This window comes from Alosa pseudoharengus, unplaced genomic scaffold (genome assembly GCF_046254945.1).
Source record: "Alosa pseudoharengus isolate Yale_2024_CS ecotype anadromous, Long Island Sound unplaced genomic scaffold, YU_APseudo_1.1 YU_APseudo_1.1_scf_13, whole genome shotgun sequence".
NCBI classification, from domain to species: Eukaryota; Metazoa; Chordata; class Actinopteri; order Clupeiformes; family Clupeidae; genus Alosa; species Alosa pseudoharengus.
Genome location: NW_027468598.1, coordinates 6,922,149 through 6,938,411, shown reverse-complemented (window position 1 = coordinate 6,938,411; position 16,263 = coordinate 6,922,149). Strand labels below are relative to the sequence as shown.

Sequence of the window (16,263 nt, the reverse complement as noted above, 5' to 3'; positions counted from 1 at the left end):
TTCTTTCATACACATTATATTTTACAAAGCTTGTGCATCATACCATTTTTAGATTTTTTAATTGTTCCAACCAAATTCATCACAAAAAATCAAAGTTTACTGTTTGAACATGTTGACTACCATCCTGTGGCAAAACATAAAATAAAATAAAATAGTACAATATGGAATACCAGCATAAAGAATCTTTTATAGACTGTTATGCTGTGCTATTTCTGCTGTGCTTAGACCTATGTCTGTTTCTCTGATAGCACATAACAAAGGTTCTCAGAGCTACTTTGAAGTTCCAAAGAGTGTGCTGCAGCTGGTCATGATTAAAGGCACTGCTCACCCTGGCAACAGATTTCCATTCAAGAAAGTTAGTGTTCTTAAGGGTCATGAATAGACCTTATTTAGAGCACCAGTGGATGAAAGGTCTGCCAGACCTTCCCAGAGAGTCTGGGAAGATGGTCTTCAGGCAAGAAAATCTAGGCTCATCAGAAACAGAAGGCACATAAGGCTTTTTTTTTTTTGTTTGAAAAACTGACAGATTACGGTCACAATAGTCGTAAGTCACAATAGTCGTAAGTCACTAAAAAGTGCCACATAGCAAATTCTGGGAATGATCCAAAATACAAGGTTGTCGCTGGGCAAGCAACTGTGTGTGAGAGAGAGTATTTAGCGAAGGTCACTCTCATCCTCCTGTATGGTTTTCTTGATGCGCAGCAGCATGGTGGTGAGCCACTGGTCCAACCGTGAGATAGTGTCATACTCCTTCACCTGAGTAAACATGACATTTCAATGTAAACAGTGGCGCACAATGCGATGCAAATATCTGTAAATTCTGTTTTGTTGTTTTCTCTTATGAGGTTGTAAAATATTGTTTCCTTAGTGATATTGTATTCATAGTGATCACTCAAGGCCATATTCTCCCATGCATCATAACTATGCACTTTTTAGCCTCCACACATTCATGCATTAAGTCTGTCACTTTCTTTCTCAACAATGAGTTTAAAATTATTATTCTAAACACCTCATGCACATTGTTATACATATACCTCCTAGAAATTGTATAGTTTGGTTAATTTAATTCTTTGCTTATGTGATGAAACAAATGTTTACATTTGAGGTGGTTTGCTATACAGTTTGCCTTGATTACATAAACCACACTTTGATTTTGAAAATGTTTTTTCTTGGAATTAAATGGCATTGATAAGGTTCATGAGAGAGTTCATGTTCCACGCTTTCCTAACAGGCAAGATTGATGAGGTTGTGGTTCTGCCCCACACCATTTTCATAAGGCTGCCTTGATCATACTACTGACATGTAAGTTGTGTAAAGTTGTGTAAATCAACATGGAAGCTACATGAACATACAAAATGTAAACTTTCACACGTCTTGAAAGTATGAGCTTGAATCACTTACTGCATCAGTATAGGCATCAATGTTCTGTTCTTCAGAGGCATCCAGAAGTTTCTGTGGTAAAATGGGATCATTAATTACTTTCCTGATATTAACAGATAACATTGATAACAGCTTAAGAAATTAATATACCTTCAGCAGTTTGCATTCCCGTGAATCTGAAAAGGCTGGAAACATGTCCTCATATTTCTGCAAGGCCAACTGTACAAGACACAGTAGACAATAAGAAGAATAAGACAATAAGAAATATTCCAAATTAAATACTCTAAGGTAACGAGGCAGTTTATAGAACTGGACTACATTTCATCTCTATTTGGCTAACCAAACATGGCAACATTTAGGCCGAATGGCCTTCATCAGAGCATGACTTGACCAAAAAATATACTGGTGAAGATGTGTGTGTGCGCAACCTCATTACCTCACCGGTATTAAGTTTAGGTTTGGTTTAGGACCACAAACAAAAACTGGGAAAGTGCATCCATTCAAACAAATGAAAAAGATTTCTGTTTGATAATGTCTAAGATGGCAAAACATATATTGAATTACAGAGGAGGAAGTAGAAGAAAGCTATACCTTGGCATTTAGCATGTCAACACAGAAATGACACAGAGCTGCTTTGAAAAAATAGTCCTTCGCACTGTACTTCAACAAAGGGCTGTCCATGGCATTGGTTCCAACCTGCAGAGGAATATTACAAAAGCACCATTAGTACTTGCAGTTGTTAGCATAACTTAAACACAAACACTCAACACAAAATCTCAAAACATCTGCAAATTTTCCATATACTGGACCGATTTTAATAATATTTGTTGCCAGTAAAAATCTCTTTTGCACCCACAAAGATCAAATAGGGCCCATGTTTAAAATTCCAGTTCCCTTTAAAGAAACGACATCACTTCGCTCAACACTATACTCACTACAGGCTGGCCAAAGTTCCATGCTATACGGTCTCTCAAGAGACAATATTTCAGGGGCGCAGGAGGCACGGGGACGTGGGGGATATGTCCCCCGCAGTGCTGAAGAGACAGCCGTCGTCCCCCTCACTTGTGATAAGGAAAAAAAGCCTTATAGGTACGCTAAATAAATAATAACATATAGGATTTGCGCTAACTGTAAAACTCCCCATTAACAGCATCACATCACTAACCACAGCCATCTACAGTACTGTAAGATTGCACAATCTCATATTCACTCTGTTGGATATCTGAAACCAGTTTGTCTACTAACAATCATAAAATAATCCAGGCTACTTGCTTAGCATAAATCATTCATCATCATCTTTATTTGAGGCAGGCTGGTATTCGAGGCAGGCTTTTTAAAATATTTCTAACCTGCATTTAGACATGCGTTTCGTTTGGAGCGGCATACCGGTAGGCTATCAAAAGCATTTTCGGTTTGGTTTGGGATTTAATTTACTTTTGGACTGTTTGATTATATTGCTAAATGTTGGGACTGCGGCAAAGAGAAATGATCTTGAGAACGTACGTTAGAGACCCATGGTAGGAAAACGACTTTTCTTTGCCAACCGTAGACTATTAATCCAACCAACATAATACAATACAATACAACATATAATAAAATATTAAGAAGAGGTGTTATTTCATTGACTTAAATCGAAACAATGTCTTCTAGTGGATTGATGGCAATTGTTGGTATGGTAGCCAATTGTTACCCCATCTTGTATATGGGAACCTGCCTTTATTTGTCCTGCTATAAATAGAATCAATCCCGGGCATAATTTGAGGATTTATAGTAGCCTAGTGCTCAACTCCTCCTGCTCAACATGACGTTAGCTGTTATGTTTGATAACAAACTCAACTAGCCTACTTATTAACTCGTTTTCACTAGCCTAACTATAAAATACAAGTCTATCAACGTTTTTGTTCTAAGACATTTATTTCAAACATAATTTCAAGACACAAATTGGATACTTCAGTTACCTTGGTGCATAAATCCCAGAGAGTACAGGCTACCACACCCCAGAGTGATGGGCCTAGCGTTCTTATGTGTTCAGTGTGGGGTATAAACAAGCTGAGAATTTAGAGGTGTCACGTCTGCCTGTCACAAACGTGGGGAGCTCTTTGAAGCTTGGGATAATGTGATAGTCATTACAGTAACAGTATTTTATTTTACTTCTTATGTATTTTTTTTTTTCAATTTTATAAATGCTTTGTTTAAATGCTGTTGGAACAAATAGTTGATTATAAAGGCAACTTTCTGTTGCAATTTTCTGTGTGTTCTAGACTGGTAACTTGTTAAGCCAACACTTGTTAAGTTCTAACGTTGCATAAATATTAACTGCAAACACACAGTGGAGAGTTGATTTGGTTTATACCAGACAATTTAAGTAGGCCTAACTAGGCTATTTGATCATGTAGTCTATGTTTGGATCATAGGCATGATGATTCATTCATGGCTTCATAAAATATCAACATCCCATGTTGCTTTTTTCTACCATTGGCCCAAGTAGTGACCAGTATTCTACCATTGGCCCAAGTAGTGTGAAATAAAAAAAATAAAAAATACAAGTAGAATTGCACATAGCAAGACGCTGGTCTGAGGGCAGATCTGGCGTTGTGCTCATCTCACAGTTTTCACCAACAAAAAATAATTTGAAAACAATCAATACTATTATCTTAATATTCTGGCAAGTTTAAAATATGATGGTCGAAAGTGGGCCAGAGGTGACGATCCGATATCTGGAAATCTGATCTGGGTTTGTGTTCACAATTTGGTCCCCCTCACTTTCAAAATATCTCCTGCGCCCCTGCAATATTTAGACAGAGATTACAAGAGAGAGACAGACAGCAGTGAGCTGGATAGCACACTAACTTAAGTATCGTAAACGTGCTTATTACCAACCATTTTGTTTAAAAATTCTAAAACAACGATGTTTTTTAATACTTCAAAATAGCATTTGATAAATTAACCTTACATTTTTCAGTAGCCATGGGTGTGTAGATTTGAACAAAAACTAGTTTGGTTCTTACCGGGGCTTTTACTGCCCGAAATATCCGATTTTGTTTACCACGCTCGAAGTTTAGTGCTGGGCCTTTTCCCAACCTTTCTCACGGCACATCAACGGTTAGCCCGAGAATTCTCGTCGCAAATCAAAATTCCACTGGAGTTCCAAGTGGATTTGTACACGCAGCCTTACAACACAGTTTACAGCTCTTCGAGTCACGGTAAAATGTAATTTTTGGTACATAGCTAATTTAGATACACTTATGGTCTGGGTGCTTGCGTTTCTTTAGGAATCCGCCGTCTTAGTTTGTATAGAAATTAATATTAAGTAACACATACACGTAAGAGGTTGGAAATATGTGATGTTCCGATATACATATATTTTTTTTTAAAACATTTCCATTTAAAGGATAATTCCGGTATTTAGCACTTTGAATCCCTTTTCTGGTTTGTTTTGGAGGAGCTAGAGTGGTGGACACCGAAATTTTGACGATTGGTCCCGTCTCGACTTTTCTGACTCGTTTTGAATCGCCTTTACTGCTTCAGAGTGGCTGCCTACGGGCATGCACAAACATGTCCTTAAAACAACCCTTAACGTTCATTTTCAAAACTGTGCAACTCACCGAGTGGTTAGTGGTGTTCGTCGTCGATAATTAAAAAAAAACTTATATCGGCGCAATGTATGATTTCCAGCCGCGTTATTTGCTATTGTGGAACTATTTTTTCAGACACCTCACAACCGCGTATAAACTTCCGCTCAATATTTGAGCCTTACCAACGTTTTACCAACAAAACTAGATGCGCGCAGCCGTGAGGCAGAAGACGCTTGGTGGCCGTCCACAACGTTATAAACTTAACCTAAATAGTCGGCTGCTGTAAGCTACAATCAGATTTTATTGTATACCCCTGTTGTCTCAATGATAATAACATCTCATTTCAGACTATATTTCAAAGTTTGATATTCATTTGCATTATTAAAGGAATTATCCGGAGTAAAATGCACTTTAGATCGATTTCCGGATGATTGGGGGTACATACGTTGAGTTGACATCAAAATTATGTCATTCGGATGTGTTTTGAGAAAGTTCGATTGTACCGTTTTCAGTCACAACTCGTAGCCTGGAAGTGAGCGGGGCATTTCAATTGCGCCGCTACAAAACGCTATTTCTATACCTCTTCTACAGTTCCAAACAACATAACACTTACGTGGTAGTGAGTAGAGGGTCCCTAAAGCCAAACCGAAGTATCCCGAGGTCTTTATGTGGTCGAATAGAGAGTCCAGAATGAATTTCATCAAGCCAGTACCTTTACAGAAATGTTGCCATCTTTGCCGCCACTTTGAGGGGAAAGTCCGTAGGAGTCTTATTGCTGAGTGTGTTGTAACACGCTCTGGAAATTCACAATTTCGTCGCCGTTTTAAAAAAAAAAAAAAAAAACATTCTTTCGAAATTGAAATGAAGTTGTATGGACTGGACTATGTTTTTTTTTTTTTTAAAACGGCGACGAAATTGGGAATTTCCAGAGCGTGTTACACAGCAATAAGACTCCTACGGACTTTCCCCTCAAGGTGGCGGCAAAGATGGCAACATTCCCGGAAAGGTACTGGCTTGATGAAATTCATTCTGGACTCTCTATTCCAGTGTTTCTCAAAGTGTGGTCCGGGGACCACTGGTGGTCCGCAAGCTATCCCAAGTGGTCCGCGAGCAGACGTGGTAAAAAACAATATAGATGAGTTGTTTGCAATATTGAACCAACTTCCAAACAGTTCTGCAACACTGCCTATGTAAGCTATGCCAATTTAAATCATATGAATCCTCTAAAACAATAAGCAAGGTGCAAAGACAATTAGCAAGGTGGTTCAGTGAGTAGGCCTATTGTGTCTATTAGCTAGGTGGTCCATGAGTTTTTCTTTACTGGTTAAGTGGTCCTTGGTCTGAAAAAGTTTGAGAAACACTGCTCTATTCGACCACACAAAGACCTCGGGATATTTCGGTTTGGCTTTAGGGACCCTCTACTCACTACCACGTAAGTGTTATGTTGTTTGGAACTGTAGAAGAGGTATAGAAATAGCGTTTTGTAGCGGCGCAATTGAAATGCCCCGCTCACTTCCAGGCTACGAGTTGTGACTGAAAACGGTACAATCAAACTTTCTCAAAACACATCCGAATGACATAATTTTCATAACATCGTATTTTGTCATTTTTGGCGAAGACATGCATTCCGTTAGGGATATTGAACATATTTAACATTCTCTAACCATCGTGATTTCGAATTGGTGCAGTTTTCAGCACAAAAACTCATTTAATTCTTTTGCTCTTTTGCATTGCTCATGCTGTTCTATGGTGCTTTATGCCTCTTGGTTGCGCACGCATGTTTTTGTGATGTTGCATAGAAATCCATGTATAGACAGTAAAAGAAGGTCTCGCGGAAAGACTACAACCAAATGTAAACAGCCCCCGTTTCCGGTGGCGCAGTAATATCAACGTGCAATGAGTCTTCCAACAGAAATCAATAGGATTTTACAAAATGCCAAATAAAACAAGACAGAAACTGAATTTCGCTACGCTACTTGTTTTGGAACATCAACGAACACCACTAACCACTCGGTGATAAAACAAACGTTAAGGGTTGTTTTAAGGACATGTTTTTGGATGCCCATAGGCTGCCACTCTGAAGTAGTCAGAGGCGATTCAAAACGAGTCAGAAAAGTCGAGACAGGACCCAGTCGGTGTCCACCACTCTAGTTCATCCAAAACAAACCAGAAAAGGGACTCTAACTCGGACTCGAGTGCTAAATACCGGAATTATCCTTTAACATAACATTCTAGACTGAAATGACTTCACAGAAGTAGTTCGTTGATGGATAGGATTGGTGACAAAACAGAACTTTACATGATTCCATTTTCTTGGGCTGAGGTGTTTTTTAATTTCCTGGTAAATCCAGCAAAGTTTCCAGTGAGACCCACCTGTTCATATATTTCAATGGCCTTCTGGTATTTTTCCAGCTGAGCAGCATATGTTGCCACTTTGAGAAGACACTTGTTGGCTGAGCTACAAAGAAAGATAATGAAAGGATTAGGGATGAAAAGATTAATCTATTTTTAATCGAAATCACAATTTCAACTAATGCAATTAGCAAAATGCAAAGGCTGCAATTAATCATACAGCTTGCAACTACAATTATTTGCGGGTTTTTTGGATTTACAAGAAGTGATGAACAAACAAGCAAACAAAGGTAATATGCAAAAAATCACTAAGTAGTCGCTACCTCTTTAGGCCACTTGAAAAAGCACTACAGGCAGCAGTACAATATATGTACAGCAAAAACTGTTTAGCAGAAGTAGCCTAGTGCTGGTCATGCCCAAAAAGATATGATTAAGCAAACATCAAGGAATGTATTATATCTCAATTAGACATTTTCCCTAAATCGTTCAGCCCTAAAAAGGAGACATAAGATTGAGTAGAAGAGGAGAATAGAGAGTGTAGAGAGAGAATGAGTGACTACTTGTGACTGAGTGGTAGTGGGTGAGAGAGAGTGCTATTTATGGGGTATGAGTGGTGTGAGTGTAATTTGTGTCTTGACTGTGAATGTGTACCCATTCACAATGTATGTTTTATCTACTCTATGTGTATCATATGTGCTATGTTCTGTGATGTTTACCATTTATTCAAAACAAATTAACCTTACGATTTAAAGTGTAAACCTTAACAGGGATATTCCACCATTTAGCGTAATAATCAAGGAACACCATGGGCGCAGAAGCACAATGATATCATGCAGCACTTGAAAATAGTGCCCATAGGCTAACTTCCAGCACCAAGGTTGAACTGCAGCAGATAAATTGGTTAGTGATTATTACATTTGAATGAGAGTATAGTTCCATGTCAAATCAGCCTAGAAAATCGCCACGTTTCCTTTTCCATTAGTCTATTACACTTTCTAACTTGAAAAGAGACAAGTTTTAAATAGGACAATTACTGGAAATCTTAGTCACTTTGAAAAGTGATGCTAGCAGGCAAGATGCTAATGGTCAAAGATAAATTGTTTAACTCAAGGGGAGGTGGAAAATGAGTGTAATTCCCCAAATGGTGGAATATCCCGTTAACAACAGACGTATTAATTTATTATAGCTTACCTTGTAGATTCCTCCCCTTTATAGTAATCAGCAGCCTGTTCATAATGGGCAATAGCCTACAGGAGATCATAAATTATAATAAATAGGTTGAATGCCAGCATGCACATTGTTCCTTTACCATTCATTCATTAAATTGCCATGAAATGTTTTTTTAAGATGTAGTTCCTGGTAGCTCTTTGAGAACAAAAATCTAATAAGGCACAAAATAATTACTGATTTTTTCCAATCTCTGCAAAATATTTATCAGATAGGAGGACGCTAACAGACATAGCCAGCTCTGTCTAACAAGTATTTTGCATGATGCACTCCTAGTGGGTACAGCTGATGTTAGTGAGGAAGGCTGATAACATCTTTATTACTCAACCAGTTGTTTCAGTCACACCTATTACTAACATAAACTCACACATACAGTACAGTACTCCAGAAATCAAACACAAATACAAATCTTCAAAGATTAACATTAGCAGTAGAATGAGTGGTACTCTTGAGAGCTCAGTGACTTTGCCATCTTCATAGTCAAGTCAAGTCATTTTTATTTATATAGCGCTTTTTTATAGGAAGAGTATAGGTTCTCTAGGAGTCACGGTATCTCAATAAATGTTTTTTTTCCATGGCTGAGCAGCTGCACAATAGCCAACGATCATGATGCGCAATGACAAGCATCAGCTGTGTAAATCTCACAGTCGATTGACTTAGGAACAGTGGAAACACATTCTCTAGAGTGATGAATCATGCTTTACTATCTGGCAGTCTGATGGATGAATCTGGGTTGGCGTATGCCAGGAGGATGCTACTTAGAGGAATGCAGTGCCTATTATAAGGTTTCATGAAGGTGGACTAATTAGTCTGAAGCTACTTTAGTTTTTCAGGATTTGGGCTGGGCAGCCTATAGGTTCCAGTGGTTAGCATTAAGTAAGGGATACCGGCCACCGAGGAGTCCTTATACGGAATTAATGGACGAGGGCGAGAGGCAAAGAACTCCCCGACGTGCACCGCCGAAATCCATTAATTCCATATACATGGATTTCTATGCAACGTCACGAAAACATGCGTGCGCAACCAGGAGGCAGAAAGCACCATAGAACAGCATCTACAATGCAAAAGAGCAAAAGAATAAAATGAGTTTTTGTGCTGAAAACTGCACCAATTCGAAATCACGATGGTTAGAGAATGTTAAATATGTTCAATATCCCTAACGGAATGCATGTCTTCGCCAAAAATGACAAAATACGATGTTATATTAATAATGCAAATGAATATCAAACTTTGAAATATAGTTTGAAATGAGATGTTATTATCATTGAGACAACACGGGTATACAAAAAAATCCGATTGTAGCTTCCACGTTGTGGACTGCCTCACGGCTGCGCGCGCATCTAGTTTTGTTGGTAAACGGTAAACCCGTGTATAACAGGACACCTCGAATGCCGTTATCCCGCTTATCACCCGGTTGCCACTATAGGCAATAGTCATGCCTTTAACACGCAAAGGAAACAAGCAGTTCCTTTTAAAAAGAAGCCGACTTGTACAACTTTGATTGGCCCTATAACAGCGATCGCATGGACAGTTAGCTTGTTTACAGTTGATTCCATTGTTGCGAAGCCTGCTTTTAGGCTCAACCGTCGTCCTACTATGCTTGTTATAGTTACCATCTGTTCTAGAATCTTTGGTTACCATTCATAGCATTGATATGGAACGGTGATGAAACTTTTTTTACCAGATCTACTTCATAGGCTGTTATTCCTATGGGTGATAAAGCTACATAATACTGTACATATCTGTCTATATGATTCATACTGAATATCCATATTTATTGTTTTTCTTATAATATATTAAGTTAATACACTGCATATAATGTGCCTATATTATTCTTACTACTATTATAATGTTACTGCTACTACATTGCACATATCTGTATATGTTGTTCATACATTGTTCATATTACATAGCCATATTTATTCTGATCTTATAAGGTAATTGCTAATACACTACACATATTAATATTTAATTTATATTACTCTAAACCACCTTCTGTAAACCAACTATATACTACTGTCTACACTGCACTATATTTCTTGTCCTGTCTATGCACCACCTGCCTATACATTGTATATAGAGCCCAACCGATAAAGGATTTTGAAGGCCGATACCGATACAAATATTTGTTGATTTAAAAATCCGATATTCCGATATATCGGCCGATATATTTTTTTTTTTTCAGAAACGCGCAACAAAACATTAACAGATTTCCCTAACATTAGTTATTTGTAGTTATTTATGAGTATTGACTAAAATAATATGATAATGCATTTCAAAACGTGTTAAATTTTTAAATAATATTGTCACAGTGGAACAGAGGAACATCGAAATATATTAAAAGTTCTGATAAATAAAATGTATAAAAATAGAAACTTAAAATATTAATTTATCGGCCATTATAAATGCCGATACCGATAGTTTGGAAAATGCCTAATATCGGCCGATAATATCGGCCCGCCGATAGATCGGTCGGGCTCTAATTGTATATCACATTGCACTTTTTTTCTTTTGCAAACTGCATTTTGTTGTCTTTGTACTTGTACTCTGCACAATGACAATAAAGTTGAATCTAATCTATAAAGACATGTTAGACAAATGTATGCTTCCAACTTTGTGGCAGCAGGTTCCTGTTCCAGCAGGACTGTGTTCCAACAAACAAAGCACAGTCCATAAAGGCTCGAGTCTGAAGCCTGACCTTAAACCAATTGAACACCTTGAAGACGGCAAGCCAGGCCTTCTCGTCCAACATCAGTGCCTGTTCAGCTTTTTTGCCTGAATGGGTACAATTTTCCACACACCTAAAAAGTCTTGTGGAAAGTCTTCAGAGGAGTGGAGGCCATTATAGATGCAGAGGGATGCAACTCCAGTTAATGGCCATGTTTTTGGAGTTGGGTGTCCAACATGCTGATATGGGTGTGATGGTTAGATGCCCACATATTTTTGGCCATATAGGGTATAATGCAGCACAGCCAATATAGCACAAAGTGTTAAAGAGCAGAAACTCAACTTTACCTTATCAATATCCACCAGTTCTGTCTCATATACTTCTGCAATTGTTATATGATGTTTGGCTGCTATGGTGAAACGACCCTGAAAAAAATGCACAGCTTATTCTCAAATAGCTGTTCTAAAGCTGTTCTCTTTGTTATAGACTTCTGGTCTGACATGTGGTTTAGGTGGGAAACAAAGTATGTCAGCGGTCGAAGAAGCTCTTCCTGTTTTGAAGAAGGCTAAAGCAAAGACAAACACAACTAACATAATCATAGATCATGATCCTCATTCTATCATGATAATAATATCTGGTAAGTTGTTATAATCATGTTGCCTTTTCTCACCATATCTGTGTAGATCTCAATGGCCCGATTCAGACAGTTTATAGCCTCTGAACAAAGAAAAAGGGAAGAAATGGCAGACATAATGAATCAGGGAAAAGGCTGACTTTAACAGTCTGTTTCATATGTAACCATGTGGGTAGTCACAGCAACTTCCTTCATCAAACTTACTTTCAGAGGAACCAAACTAGGAATGATCTGACATATCTGACTACATGGGTGCACCTTGTTGGGGCCCCCCCCCCCCCCCCCCCCCAATCCCAATCCTCCCCCACCTTTATTATGCAGCCCTTGCCACTTAATCTACTAAACCCCTCTTCTACTGCACTTTTTACCCCCCCCCCCCCCCCATTAATGCACAAATAGGCTGACACCAGACATAATTTCACTGCATTTCTTACTTCTAGTAACTATATGCATGTGACAATAAACTTCCTTGTACCTTGTACCTTGCAGAGCAGATGTAAATACAAACAAGCAAATAAAATGGGATCTCAGTCTTGGGAACTCAGACTGTTTAGTGACTATAGGTCATCTAAGGGCCTGCAACGAGATTTGGAAGTGTTTTAGAGTGAGAAACTACCTTGTGGATCTGCTTTTTTGAAAGCATTCCCTGCGTCAATGAAATTGGTGGCTGCATCATGTTTACTCTGCATCTGCAAGTGGAGAAGAGCTGCCTGGGAGAAGGCATTACCTGCAGCTGAAACATGAAAACATCAAGTCTGACACTGAGACAAACCACCTGCATGTCTGATAGGTACCAACTTACAGCCACAGAAATCATAGAAATTAAAATTTATTAAAGTGTGTATTGTTCTTACCACTCCAGTTTTTGGCCATTTTGAACATATTGGCTGCTCTAGCATACATGTCACAGGCTTCCTCCTGCTTTGATGAGCCCCTATGAATAAATTAGCCATTACTACCTGGAAATGCACAACATGGTGTTAACAAGACATAGTGTTTTTATTTTTCTGACTTATATTAGGTCATAATTTTAGAATATTGTAAATTTGTCTAGCACATGCGACAGTAAAGTGCTATGAATGATTTACCAGCCTAGCACCAGTGACACCTTATTTAAAATGTTTTCTAGAGTGTAGCCTACAGGAGGTGTATGTAACTACATACTGATGCTAGAGAGTTTGTGGATTGTGCTACTCAGTGACACAGTGATGGGCAAGCTACAGAAAATGTAGTGAGCTAAGATACCAGTTACTCTATATTAAATAAAGCTTAACTACCCAAAAGCTTCCTCAAGACAAAATGTAGAAGTTACATACATTTTGCAAAAGTAGTTTACTAAATCAGAAGCTACTTTGTAATTACACAAAAATGAATATAAACCAATAAAGTAAACCAGCTTCATGCCAAATCAATGCTATTTCAATGAGCCAACATAAATCAGTCATAACAGATACAGTAACTTAGTTACCTTGATTTATGTAGGCTATATCATTCCATATTATCATACTGGATATATCTATTCTCTACACTTAACTAACCTATTCATTTATCATGTATACAGACCTTACTGCTCTGTAACTGACTCTAGGCAGATGGGTCAGGCCCTTGAGTCGTGGATCTGCTCAAGTTTTCTCCCTATATGTATCTCCAATTCTAGGGAGTTTTTCCTTGTCCATGTTACTCATGGGCCCTCTCTATATGTTACAACTCTGTAAAGTGCCATGAGACATGTGTAATGTTTTGCCACTCTATAAGGGAAATTAAATTGAAATTGAAACATATGTTCAGTTCAAAAACGATAACCAAAATCAATGAGGGAAAAAAAAGCTCTACGTAATAGCGAAAGGAAGGTAGGGCCTACTGAGGGTGTGCATATGTGGCCCAATTTAGATTTGGCAATTTCTTAAGTTTGCAGGATAAACTGCAAGCTAACTTTTTACTCTAACACTATATTCAAAGTACAGTAGCAAAGGCATACACTGTGTGTGTGTGCATGTTTTTATCTTCATAGTTGAGTGGATTTTTGCCTGTACAAGCTTCACCTCTTGATTATCCTAGTTTCATTCCACTTGGCTGAAATGTTGGTGCTACATTTAAAAATAATAATAAAGTTAAAACTAATACAAACAACTTTGACAGCCTATTTTATAGACATGCTCAATAAAACCACCCAGTAGATGACCACCAACATCTTTGCAAGCACAATTTCGTTGCTTCATCTCTGGCATGGAAAATTAGTTTGTCTTGGGCGGTCAGAAGGAGGCTCTACTGTGAGCTCCACAAATGCTCTGGAAAACGTAGCTTCTGTAAAAGCTACTGCATTATATGGTCAAACACAGCTTAGTTATTGAAAAGTTATCTGCTTCAGAAAATAGCTACGCTACCACCAAGCTACTAAGAAAAGTAGTTACGGTAAGCTAGTAGCTTCACTACAAGTAGTGACGCTACTGCCCATCACTGGTGCTACAAAACTCTCAACCTCTGTAGCACCAGTGCTATAAACAAAAAAAAGTAAACGTACAGTCCTGTTAATTTATTCTCCCTTAAATATTCTAATCATAACCTACTGCTCTTGTCCATCAAAGGAATTATCTGTCCACATGGTCACATACCATGCCAAATCATTTGAAAAAGAATACCAGTACTTGCCTAAAAATACATGTTTCAAATAGGGCTGCACGATTTGGGGAAAATATGTAATTGCAATTTTTCTTGGATATAGCCTAGGCCACATATTTCTCGTCATGTTAAAAGTGCCTTTGCACACTTGAAATCGATAGTTCTAGTAGACACACCTCTGGATTATTTAATGCAGTTGAACATGTGAGCAGTTTACAAGACTCTCCCTGCCAGAAACCAAACAGGTATGGAGGAGGATTGCCCTACCTTGACTCACTGTTGATGGTAACCCATATCACCTGTACACGCCTAAAATCGTCCAATACTCATGCTAGCTAGCATTGAGCTCACTTAGCATGGCTCCTTTGTGTGTAAATATTAATACTATGAAGGGAAATGGCCATTTAACTTGTGTTAATTTTTTGTTGTAGACAGACCTGCATAGTAATACTGACAGTTTCAATTAGACCACTACATGGATATTTTAGTGTACACTGCTAATATATTTGCTATTCAACAAACAACATGCTATGACATCGCTACCTAGCTTCCCAACTCCACCACAGAGTTGTGTTTTGGTAGCGGTAACCAGCAGGTTTTGTACACGGTTTTGCATGGAATGACATACTAGAAATCTGAATAATTGTGTGTGAGACGTAGAAGCAATGAAACTAGATAACAAAGTTGTAAACAACTCAACCCCGCTGCATGAAGCTAAAAACCCTGTCGGCAAAGTTAGTTAGTTAAATCGAAAGCTGATTTCACAATAATATTTACCCAAATAAAGATCCAAAGAACGACTGAGATGATTTTACTTTCTTTTCAGCCTCAGCCATGAGGGCCATTGCTTCTTTTTCTTTCCCAGAGTTGTCCATTTTGTCAGATAAATTCTAGGCACTAGCCAGCTAGATATGTAGCTAACGTTATGCTAAAGTTGAAACTGAATTCCGCCACATCACTGCTTTTCGCCCCAGTCACGTGAGAACGGAGAGCTAAGGTTACATGCAACGTTCAAACATGTAAACATAACAAACAGCTGTTGTTACTATACAAAATCCCACACAAATGTGTAAGATATGATCAAAAGTTAAAGGAATAGAATTAATCGTAATCACAGAATCCTTTTAATTTAAACCACGGATCACTGGCGTCCTCTACCGATATTATTGCGGTTTGGAGCAAATAAGGCAAATAATAAAATAGTAGGCCCTCTGCAGTAGTAGTGCAGCTTCTGTGATTTTGCCCTGTAGCTGCTACTCTCATAGGTTGAACAGATATGTGGCGCATGTATCATCTAACAATTAACTTTAAAGAATGTGAAAAAACATCCACTGGCCCTATACCAGGGTTGATTCTAACACTTCAAAATTTAATATCACAGCAGCCGAGAGACTGGCAACAACTCATCCCAATGTTTATAATAAAACCTGTCATGACAGTGCATGGACCCAAAATGAGACCGCATATTCGCCTGAATCATATATGATATTCTCAATCATTTTAGATGTGGGGAATCTTTGGTATTCTCCATTTGGTTGGTAGATTATCTACTCAACGAAATATAACACACTATTCACTTTGTGCAGTAAATCTCATTCCTAGCAAACAAAAACAGAATGGCTAGTAGGTTAACCTTGAAACTGAGATGAATTTGAGAGATATCAACATTTTGTCAATGTATAAATTATATTAATTGATACAACCTATAGAGGTGTGATAATTAAAATAATAATAATATAATAAATGAATCTTGTCCGTGTAATTTGATCATTGAACAGGCGAAAGACATGGACCGCTGTTTCCTGTTT

At 38.1% G+C, this 16,263-nt stretch overlaps 1 protein-coding gene across 1 annotated transcript; it reads right to left on the bottom strand.

Moving 5' to 3' along the window:
• On the bottom strand, positions 1–15,544 carry napab (N-ethylmaleimide-sensitive factor attachment protein, alpha b). Its single transcript, XM_076281956.1, has 11 exons — positions 15,233–15,544; positions 12,691–12,770; positions 12,453–12,569; positions 11,873–11,919; positions 11,550–11,627; positions 8,499–8,554; positions 7,329–7,413; positions 1,972–2,076; positions 1,531–1,599; positions 1,402–1,452; positions 1–756 (listed from the first exon to the last, which is right to left on the bottom strand). Exons 1-11 carry the CDS (start codon positions 15,328–15,330, stop codon positions 655–657), a joined length of 888 nt encoding a protein of 295 aa, XP_076138071.1. The 5' UTR covers positions 15,331–15,544; the 3' UTR covers positions 1–654.
• Between the last annotated feature and the right edge of the window lie 719 nt (positions 15,545–16,263).

Excerpts from the sequence above, each read along its gene's own strand:
- napab (XM_076281956.1), bottom strand. The coding sequence starts at position 15,330 with ATGGACAACTCTGGGAAAGAAAAAGAAGCAATGGCCCTCATGGCTGAG. Across the intron at positions 7,414-8,498 it reads AAAGGGGAGGAATCTACAAG|CTCAGCCAACAAGTGTCTTC; the intron begins GTAAGCTATAAT and ends CTTTCTTTGTAG. Across the intron at positions 1,453-1,530 it reads GGGAATGCAAACTGCTGAAG|AAACTTCTGGATGCCTCTGA; the intron begins GTATATTAATTT and ends ATTTTACCACAG.